The 11,378-nt window shown below is 38.6% G+C and overlaps 1 protein-coding gene across 2 annotated transcripts in view; it reads left to right on the top strand.

The window, feature by feature from the left end:
• LOC138649088 (mucin-5AC-like) overlaps positions 1–9,007 on the top strand; it is a 41,105-nt gene extending 32,098 nt beyond the window's left edge. For both annotated transcript variants that reach the window (XM_069739222.1, XM_069739221.1), the window contains 9 exons: positions 94–336; positions 1,263–1,361; positions 3,359–3,399; positions 3,688–3,816; positions 4,204–4,356; positions 5,190–5,318; positions 6,231–6,285; positions 6,510–6,642; positions 8,504–9,007. In XM_069739222.1, coding sequence (XP_069595323.1) covers positions 94–336; positions 1,263–1,361; positions 3,359–3,399; positions 3,688–3,816; positions 4,204–4,356; positions 5,190–5,318; positions 6,231–6,285; positions 6,510–6,642; positions 8,504–8,744 — 1,223 coding nt within the window. In that variant the 3' untranslated portion in view covers positions 8,745–9,007. The remainder of the gene's footprint in view (positions 1–93; positions 337–1,262; positions 1,362–3,358; positions 3,400–3,687; positions 3,817–4,203; positions 4,357–5,189; positions 5,319–6,230; positions 6,286–6,509; positions 6,643–8,503) is intronic.
• The last annotated feature ends 2,371 nt before the right edge of the window (positions 9,008–11,378 follow it).

The raw sequence follows: 11,378 nt of genomic DNA, 5'->3' as shown, positions 1-11,378 counted from the left end.
TTTAGGTCTACCTACATAGTAAAGCTAGAAAAATTAAATGTAATGTGTTTGCACTTTTTACAATCTAAATGCTTTACAATTTATATGTTTCAGGTGAACATATTTACAAAATAAAAGATCATGAAGGCTGTGAATTCCACGCAGTTTGTAGCAGCGAATGTGATGTGGAATGGTCTTTAGGGGAATGTTCCACAAAAGAACCTGAACCCACCTCAGGAGAATTGACTTCAATAAAGGATGTCAGCAGTACTAAACCTTCAATGACTAGACCAAGCAGGAGACCTACTACTCATTCAAGTGGTACAAGTTATGAACCTGAAACATCAACAGAATCCAGTAAGTACAAACCTAATAACCTGACATTACCTGAATACCACTATGAATTGAAATTTTAATGCATGATAAAATTCTGTAGGCTCACAGACAAATGAAATGACTATCGGTTGTATGTGCTTAAATAAAATTTGGTAAGTTGGGTCCCTCCTATCAATGTCACACACTGCAAAAAAATATATAGCGTTAACCTGAATTTAATTAATTTTATTCTAACTGATAACTTGTATCTTCTCATAAGAAGACTAAGTAATATGTAAATCCACAATACAAGTATCATCCACAGTGCCAATATAAAAATCCCAGCCACAGCATCCATACTGTATGTTACTGCTAGCCATAGTGCTTGTCGTAATAGTGTTCTCCTGGTTAGGCCCCTCAATTTGGCCAGGAATAGAGGACCTGAAGTAATGTTGTCCTTAAGGGTAACCTGACATCATCAAAAACTCTATTAACCTGCAGATATTGGGTTGACCTGCAGATAAAAATATTATTATTATTATTATTATTATTATTAGATTCTGCAAATCACTACTCTGGCTGTTTTGACCAAATACAACATCACAACCAGTCGGAAGAAGATGTTATGAAATCAAAATTAATTAGGAAGACACATTTATTTTATTTGTTTCAAATTACTGTTCTTGAATATAGTGGCTTATATGAGTGTGTTACTTAGGACATGATCTGGTTAAAAATACTAACACTTTCCTTATACAGTAGGAAGTTTGTTTTAATAGTCCTCACCATAGATTTAGGCAAAGTCTTCATAAAAAGTCAAAAACACTATAGAAATTTCATTCCATGTGATCAACGGTGGCTAGTAAATTCGACACTAAGAAATTAAGACACTAAGATAGCTGTAAAAAACCTCTAAATGCTAACTTTTATCTAAACGTGTATTGAGAACATGTTTGTATCCTTTGCAGCATGTGGACCTTGTGAATGTCTAATGCCAAACTGTGGTACAGGATATCGTGTGGTGTCACATATGCCTCCTGGTGCTTGTTGTGCCAGTATCTCATGTGGTAAGTACTGTTTTACTTTTTACTATTTATCATGAAAGACAGTAAAAACATGACTAAAATTTTAGATAAAATTAGATATTAATTCCATTTACTACACAAGGCATGTTGGCAGAGTTAAAAAAAACCCTTAAAAGATACTTTTTATTAAATATGCATTAAAATACTACTCAAAAAAATTTCAAAAGAAAAAATATTATAAATTACCAACACCAGGACTGGGTAAAGTTGCCCAATGGGGTCAAAAATTATACAAAATGAGGGTGAAAATTCCTAGAGTGACCCTGAGGGGCTCCTAATAGACTCGCCCTTCCTGACAGTGGAGGTTGGCACCCTAAAATCGATATGGCGCCCCCACTCCTCGTCGGCTGTCCCTCCTAACCCTCAAAAATCCCTACCAACTACTCATGCCCAAACCCAACACCATTCACACACAGCTCTATCTAACTAGAACAAAGCTGTAAAAAATTGCAGGAAGAATACAATAAATATCATTACATATCACAGATATCAAACTCTGGTCTCAAAAAAGAATTTTTTGATGATTTGGTGATTGAAATAAAGTCACCCTAAATGCTTAGGCCAGTGAAAAAATATTAGGTTAGATAGAGACTAACTGCGTTAATATCACAATGACCATGACATAGCCCAATATCATTAGGGTCTCACTAAATGTTGAGATCATCATTAATATCACAAAAAAATATATTGGATGAATCAGCATCAATATCAGTGCATCATTAATCACGGTGCCCTAAATTGGTGACAAGATGATACCGCGCTATTGCGGAAAAATAGCTTGCTGAATAAGCCACAGAATCCCATTCATCTTAGGCTTAGTGTCCACATATCCAACAACAGGGCAGCCTGATACCATAGTATTCAAGTCATGGTTCATAATGCAGTGAATTAACTTGCAGAAAACCACCATAATGGCTCACTTATCTGGTCGTTTGTCTGATCATATCTGGTCACTTGTCCCAGTGTTCTTGTGCTGTCCCTAAGTGTTTCGCCCTCTCCCATGTGAGCTCCTCAGGGGACTGTAGATAGGAGCACGCTGAATTGACTATAATGATGAATGAACAGTGATCACTGATTTAGTAAGGGTGGATATAAGCAACTTTATAATATATCTTACTAGTGAATTCTGCTTCTTTCTCCACTTATGAGCCACTTCTGCCTCTCCACTTACTTCTTGAGCTCAAAATTCACTCTGAAAAACCAGCTCATCTCAGTTTTGCTCAGAAAAGATTGATTGCTAGCTCACTGTGATGTCGAGTTACATTTTCTACCATACTCTATGGACAGGACGAGGAGTGAGGAGCAGAGTGATGAAACAGGAAGAGGGAGACATAGGCAGATTGTGCTGAGCTTTCTAACAAGTCTTTTATTTCACCCCAGAGCTGAATTGACCTTCATTCAGCATTGCTGCATAATTTCCCTCATGCTGCTCCTGCTTCATTCTGTCTGCTTTCCACGGAAGATGAGCAGGAAGCTGTCTCTGTGTGCTGTGTATGTGAGACATTATAAAAACTAGTCTCCTCCCACTAGCTCAGAGTCAATTGCAAATTTCGAGATAGAGCCTACATAGGGGAAAATTGTTGGAAATACAAGTCTTATAATGGGCAGAAATAGAGTTATTCCTCATGTACATATATGCATGACAGACATTACGGATATAAAAAGTTACTTGAAAGTACAGTTAACTTTTAAATATTAGGAATGTTATAAATTAGTGGCAGAAAGCCTACTTTATGGTGATTTCCAGGTTGCAACATTTTTTTTTTATACCTACACTTCGAAGTTCAAATTGTGAAAAGTATGAACAATACAGTACAAAATGTCCTGTATTTTGTATGATGAAATGCTCCTTTTAATATTGCAAAATCTATAAGTGAAAATTATGCAATATGATAGGGACCTATTTACTTTTTACTAAATTTGGAAAATATGGGAGATCATTTATTTGAACAATCTTTATTTTTTTTTTTCCTTTCCAGAACCTGATGATGTCTGTGTAGCAGACAATACCATCTATAAGGTTTGCATACATCAAAAACGTACAACAACTATATCTTTCTATTAATGTTCTGGGAACAATTCGGCATAGTGTTGAAGACCTAAGCTGGGCATTGTTCACATTTTTATGTTTCCAGGACATTTATTTATTTTACTTTTAACCAAAGTTTGGTCTTTGTGGGTGATTTGTACAAGTGTCTGAGCTTGGAAACTGGTATGAATGCAGCCTAAATTCCCTCTGTAAGGGTTCGCCAATAGTAACACAACATTAGGACTATTTTCTTGACCTGAATTTTGTATTTTTGCACAGCCTGGATCCACCATCCCACAAGATAAGAATGCATGTCAGAAATGTGAGTGCTCCAAGGGTGAAAAAGATGAATCTGGTTTCTATGCAGTAAAATGTGAGGAGCTTGTCTGTGACAAGGCCTGCGAGAAGGTGAGTAAATATACTGTATTATTATGGTATATGCACAGCAGAGACTGGCATTGCATAGTAGGCTCCACACCATACGTTCAGACAAAAGGTCCATCAGTTCTAACCAATGTACCAGCCACCATACTATCCAACAAATCACAAGGTGACTAATGCATCCATAAAGTGCCATTAATAACTGCGACCATTAAAGTAGAGATAAACAATCAGGACCCCTACAATTTTCCCATTTTTACCCAAATCCAGTTTAATAAATGGAATATGTACAATATATGAGATATATGTTGATTTCGAGAACTTACACAAAAGTTCAGCTTTATTTTGCTCTTGCATCTCTTTCAAAAGATGACATTTACTTTAAAAGTTTGCTTTGATGGCTTTTTCATCTAGGGCTTTCAATATGCTGAAAAGGAAGGCGAGTGCTGTGGTGAATGCGTACCCAAGCAATGTACCATGAAGAAAAAGAACGTAGAGAGTGAAGAGAATACAGAGATTACCCAAAAGGGAGAAAGTGGAGAGGAAGACTCACAAATTCTAATCCAGGTACGTGAAAAATATCAAGCCTAGAACGAATGTATGCTGAACAAGAATTATAACTAGAATGTCCTATTAAGTTATAAGCATCTGGGGGCTAATTCATTAAGACTTGTGTTGTGCATGAAAATCTTAGTGGAAGGGCTCGATGGACTACGATGTGCCTAATCCATTACGAGGCTCACTCCTCTTAATGAATGAGGTTCTTCTCTGAACTGGTGCATGACTATTGCCAGAAATATACCCCAATCGAAGGCTAGAGTACATGTCTGGTGTAAGCTACTCTACTAAAGTGGCTTAACTTTCCATGAATTTGACCAACGGATGCTGCCAGATTAGCATAGCTGGCCTGGACTATTGTGTTAATGGCAAAAGTCCCACTATTTTGGTTCAGCTTCTGAGACTTCTGGCGTAAACACCTTAGTGAATAGATCTCTTAGTATCTTTTTTTGAAAAAGTATAGAAAGGAGACCTGGACAGCAAATCCAAAACATGCACATGCATCTATTGTGGTTAAGCAAAAATTTACAAAACTGATCACGAGGTTCTTAGTTAACTTTAAGATTAGAATTTATGATGCCTACTGCCATATCATGAAGAGCATCTTATTGGATCCCTAACCTTAAATGTGAGGTGCCATAAGGCAGCCAACGCCAAAATGATTTCGCAACAGCAAGGAGAGCGACCCAGATTCCCCACAACACCAATGCGGCAAGGCAAAGCCCCATAGCTCCGCGTAACACCACAGAAGCAATAGCTGCCATACAGTACCAACACCAAGTGAGTAGATATTTTTAATTTACCAGTATTTACCCCATTGCAAACTTTTTTTGTATTATTAGATTGGAGACACTTATCGTCCTGAAGGCAGCACTTGCAGCTATTATGAGTGTGATGAGGAAGATGGTATACCTGTTTTGACTAAAGTGAAGAAAGTTTGCCAAGAGCTGGATATCTCCAAATGCACCGAGGTAAGGTCATTTACATGCAATGTTGCAATCCATATGTATTGGAAGTTGTAATTGTATGTTAGGTGTGTAACATATTGTACATGTATTTTATTGTATCCTGACTCTTTCTGGATTCCCAAATTAAAATATTTTAAGAGCATCTCATATTAAGAAAAATGCTCACCTAGCCTTTGTGCCTGGTGGCTTCCGTTCTTCACTTTTCATGTAGGGTTGGCGAGAAATGGACAACAATGGTATCATCAGCATTTCTCCTATATCTCTATAGCTATGAGTTTGCTAGAATTAAAGAAGAATTTAACATTAATAGCCAATCCTTGGTGGTAGTCAAAAATATGACACTTATCACCAGGGTTCAGATTTTCAGACACGCATTTTTTGATGACCATTTTTTGAAGGACCATCATTTTTAAAAAGTGTCAAAAGGAGGAGCACACATTTTTATATAGCTACTGCAATTAAATGGCAGTCTGATGACATTGGAATAGCCATCACCTTAACTACTATGAACACGTAGCTAGAGCACCGTTCTACAAATTGTAGCGGGGGAGTTTAGAGTGTACCTTCTCAGGGATCCTGGGTGCCAACCCATACAAGAAACAACAATGGCAAAGTCTGTCTCAGAAAATAGACCTGTAGTAGCGCATAGCAGCCGTCGTCTGACACAAGACTCTCCTGCCTCTGTTTTTTAATGTGATTCCAAATAAAGGACATTTCACCGGGACGGTGAGTGCCACCCTTATTCCTATTTTTTGATACAGACCTTAACTACTATTGGGATCACACTAGTAGCTTTTCGTAACACAAAGACCCCTTTAACTTATTTCACAAAACTTTGAGATAGCTATTTGTTGTTATGAATACGTAGTCATAGACAAGATTTTAAAAAATGTATTTTTCCCTTTTTTCCCATAGGGCACAGTTAAATATGACGAAGATGGCTGCTGTCAGACATGCACATATGAGACAGGCAAGTAAAATAACGAAGCACATACAGTATAGCATATAACGACATGTTGATCTGATCACATCTTGAGACAATTTATATTGTAAAACCTACAAAACTCCTTAAAAAATCCTAACCACACAACAGTATACAGTAGTCCAAATCAAGAGTCACAATCGATAGTACCGTAAGAATGAGAATGGCTAGTGAATTTCTGCCTATAATTCCCATTTCTATTTCATTTGTAGAAGTTCAGATAGTAGAAAAACCAGTGGTTGAAAACTGCAGCTCTAGAAAGAACGTAACTGTACTGAAAGAAGGTGACTGCGAAGTTGAGGTGGAGCTCACATTCTGCGGAGGACCTTGTATGGGAACATCAATGTAAGTGACATGACCATGATACAGACATAGATTACCATATACGTTAATTATGCAAATTGTCTCTTCAGAGAGGAAGAGAGCTAGAACTCTAGCGCCACCATTTAGAAGGTAGCAATCCCACAAGTCAATGTTGACCCTTTATCGAACCTTGTCACATGACTTAGGATAATATCCAAACCAGAATCTCCTATAAGTTAAGACATGAATATTAGAGACAATATTTGTATGCACGTGATCACTATTCCAGGAATTTGTAATGAATTGTCTTTCTTAAAAAATGTAAAAGACCTCCAAGTAGTATAGATTCATATATACATATATCATTTTTTGGAATTTTTATTTTGCTTCCCTATAAAAAAAAATATGTTAGCTGTATGTAGCAGCAACATATCTGATTTGCCAGCATAACAAATAATCGGTGCAAAGGGAATCCGTCATTAGATTTTTGCTATTTAATCTCAATACGGCAAAATGGACAGAGAGACCCTGTGTGATGGCGGTGGGTTTGGACCCACTGGACCATTGGTTGGGCTTAAAATTCAAGGGCATGATTAAGTATCTACCTGGTTTTGGATAGAGCTTATGGTGGTGAGGATAGACTTGGTTGAAGGTAGTCATCAGGTGTCACTCCAGGGCAGTTCCCTGGCCTCCAGCAGCTGACCCATGGGTTAAAGCAGTAAAGCAGAGCAAAGAGGAGTGAAGACAGAAGCATAGTCAGATAGTCTGAGGTCAATGCAGGCAGCAGCGATTGCTGAAACTAAGCCGAGGTCAGGAGTGGAAAGGTCAAACAGAACGGGTAAACAAGCCGGGTCAGAAACTGGAGAAATGAGACAAAAACACTCAACTGAATGCTGGAGATGGCCACCTTAGTTCAGTCTGGGAACATGAGGAGGAGCAGCCTAATATATACCCTGCTGGCAGGGCATGAGATGGGGAAACCAAACCCTGCAGGACACAGCAGAGTTAAATTCCTGCAGGATCTGGCCGCGCCTCCCTATAGGCAGGTACAGACAGGAAAAATGTGCAGCAGATTTCTGTCTATGCACAGTGCACACAGAAAGCTGCCAATCAGTGGTGTGGGAGGAGCTATATAATGCACAGCATTCAGAAAACTGGTAGATCTGCAACGCGTAGTAATCAAAACTGCAGCACTCAGTAAAGTAAGTGATACAGCGCTAGAATCAGGGTCTCTGCCCTTACATTATGCTGCTTTCAAACAGAGCAGCAAAATCCTGGTAACAGATTCCCCATAAGGCTCAAATGACATGACTTTATTATGTCACAGTGTAGTTTAATGAGTCCCTACTATACTTCCATATACCTTAAATATCATACAGAATTATTTTTTTGTTGGACCCTATTACTCCTAAAGGAGAATATTAAATACAGTAGAACCATATGGGTGGATGCAGAATGCATGTGGCAATTATAGTCCAAGAGGTCTGTATTTAGTTTCTGGTGTCTAAATCGCTGCCCCACCTCTACAACTAATTGGAAGCCTACTAGAGTTAGTGCCAGTCGATTCACTTGTCCCAGTCCATCAGCCATGACAGTGGTCTGTTGCTGCTGTAAGGGAGTGGGAGAACCACCTCTTACCTGATGATGTCTGCGGCTCATCTTTTTATTAGTTGGCCTGGTGCAGTGTTGCATGTGGACCATGTCACAATTTTGATGGCCCACCATGCCGGCTAATCAAAAGATGAACCATGGATGCTTTCAGGTAAGAGTTGGTTCTTCTGCTCTAGTATAGCAGCCACAAACTACTGTCTTGGCTGATGGACTGGTAATCGTGAAACAAAGCCTACCAGTGGTAATTATGTGGCTATCTGACTGTAATAACATTGTGTATGTGACTTTTCAGGTACTCAATGGAATCACAAGGAATGGATCACAAGTGTTCCTGCTGCACAGAACTGGAGGTGGCTGAAAGACAAATAGAATTGCTATGTGCCAATGGTCAGCGCATAACCCACTATTACCAAGATGTGGTTCGCTGTGGCTGTTCAGTAGCGACCTGTGAACCAGTGACATCCGATGAAACTCAAGATTCACAGCAAGTAAATCAGAAATACCAATCCATCTCTAGACGAAGAAGAAGATGAACGAGAAACCAGAGAGCAAGACAGCAATAGAATGCTTTTTGAGTAGTCAACTTGACAAAAATTCCCTAATGATTTCCCTTCTAATGTATTCTTACTGCTACCCCATAGACTGATGCTGGATAGAAGGAAGCATGTGAAGGTCATACAAATCGATATGGACGTCCAGCATTTCTTGCAAAAAGCTTTATGCTGTTACTTGCTTTCTAATGCTTATCACTCCTTGTATATGTGTATGTCATTAAACTATACAAATCAATATGCAATCATTTGCAATCATTGTTTTACTGGAAAAAATTGGGGCTATTTATTCATATTTGTCAAAAATGACAGCTGGTTAACCAGTTCCTGACCAGGCACATTTTTATAGTACATGCGCATTTCATGGCGCTAAAATGTTTTCTCTTTGGACATTCAAATAATATTTGCCTCTTTTTCACAATATTTCACAATTTTAGTTGCTGATATTGGGGAAGAGTGTAAAGATAAATACTATATCCATGTCCATTTTACATTTTTATTCCTTTTGACAACCAAAAAGGACAGCTGAAAACATTTGAAATTGCATTCCTATTTCTTTAGAAATAGTTTTTTTTATATTGGGCATATTTTTGAAAGGGATGGGACTAGAAACGGCAATTCAGACTGGCAGTATCAGTATCACTTTTTTACTTACTTAATTTTTATTTGCATTTTTTTCCAATTTCATTTTTTTTTCATTTATTTGATATACTGTGCCCCCCATGAGGACCTTTTGGAGGGACATTTTAACATATTAATACACTCTGTTTTTGGTGATTTCTCTTGTAACTGTTGCTGATATATTAGCTAAGATTCAGCAGCAAAAGCTCCCTCCATACACCCAGCGATAACCTGATCACTGGGTCCGGAGGAGGAGGCACTGACAGTGGTTCATAATCTGTATGCTAAAAGCTCTGGTTCAGCTTCTGTATATAGACTGGAAAAGGAAATATGGTAACTAGTGATGGTCGTACCCGTGGATGTACAGGTCCGGCGGGTTTGCCAGTACAGTTAAAAAAAAGTTCCAGAACAGTACCTGAACTAGGACCCCTTTCATTTCAATAAGGGGCCCAAAGATTCAATGTTTGCCATTCTGTCATGTGCATGACAGTGTGGCAAACGCTGCCTCTGATCGGTGGTAAAATCACAACCGCCAGTAAGAGAGCCATGGCTCCCACGCTGTCAGTTGAGATCGGAGATAAAAAGTTTACCTCCAGTCACTGGCACTGGCTGAAAGGACTGCTACTCTGATCAACCTATGCCTGTTGCCACTAATAACAGCAACAGCAGGCGACAGTTGGTGGGAGTATTCATCAGCCAACGCCTGCGCTCTAAATAAATAGTTAAACAAAACTGGTATGGATTCCCATGTATTTTTTTGCACTGCAGCTCTTAGCTGTCAGCTTAAGCAAGGCTGGTTATAGAACAACATATGGATTGAGTTCAGTGGGTAAAATCCTGGATAAAGGCCATTTTGCATCAGTCAGATGCTTCTACAGGTCCAAGAATGGTGAGTATAACTGTGCTTATTATTTTTAAATAAACAAGTAAGTTTGTTTTTTTATTTCAAATAAAGGACTTTATTCTGGCTGTGTGTTTTTTTACATTATAACTATAGGATTAGTAATGGATAGGCGTCTTATAGACACCTCTCTATTACTGAACCTTGGGCTTGATGTCACCGGATAATACAAAGGTGACATCAGCCCCACAAATATGAACCCCATTTGCCACAGCCACACGGCAAGCGCCAAAACTGGTGCATCTAATACATACACCATTTAAGGGCAGCTACAGACTGCTATTTTTTAGGTTGGAATGGCAATATCCATGGCCCCTTACCAGCCCGAGAATACCAGCCCCAAGCTGTCTGCTTTAGATTGGCTGGTTGTCAAAAATCCTGGTGAAGTCTGTGATCGGTGTCCATGCTCAAGAGTATGGTAAGGATTCCTGACTTTATTGTTTGGGTTTGTCCATCTCTAATTGTAACAAACCATGCTTATCTTTTATATGGGGAGTCTGGCTGTCTCTGACAGTCAACTCACCACCCACACACTGCACAATCTTGTGCAAGCTGCTTATACAGCATTGATGCCTTACATCAGTGCAGAATAAAGTGTAGATCACCTGGACATTTATAGTCGATGGGGAATCCAGAAGTAGTTAAACATCTTACCAATGTTAGAATCTTAGGAAACGCTAAAGCAGTAGAAGTTCATTCCTTCACTTTTCTTTGAGAAATTTTTTTCGATTTCTGTGATTGTCAGGAACATGTGGTAACACACTGAACAAGATACTGGACTCTTATAGTGACACAATTCAGCTTTCTGAGATGCTCACGAGCGATATGGATAAGTTATATGGATATGGTTGGAATTTTGTCAGAGAAATTAAAGGCAGTGGGCTGAAATGCAGTATTAAAATATTTGGGTAGTACAGATTAAAAATGATTGGTAATGTATAATGAGTGTTTGCCAGTGGTTCATCATACCAGTCCAGAGTAGACATACGAGTAAATTGATCTTTTGAAATATTAATTCACCAACTTTTTTAAAAAATGTGACTCTCTGTGAATAAGTTTGCACTAATGTCAATACAGGAAAGCTTGTAATTGCT

Source organism: Ranitomeya imitator, chromosome 9 (assembly GCF_032444005.1).
Source record: "Ranitomeya imitator isolate aRanImi1 chromosome 9, aRanImi1.pri, whole genome shotgun sequence".
NCBI lineage: Eukaryota > Metazoa > Chordata > Amphibia > Anura > Dendrobatidae > Ranitomeya > Ranitomeya imitator.
Note: the sequence above shows the minus strand (reverse complement) of the source record. Positions and strands in the feature narration are given on the sequence as shown.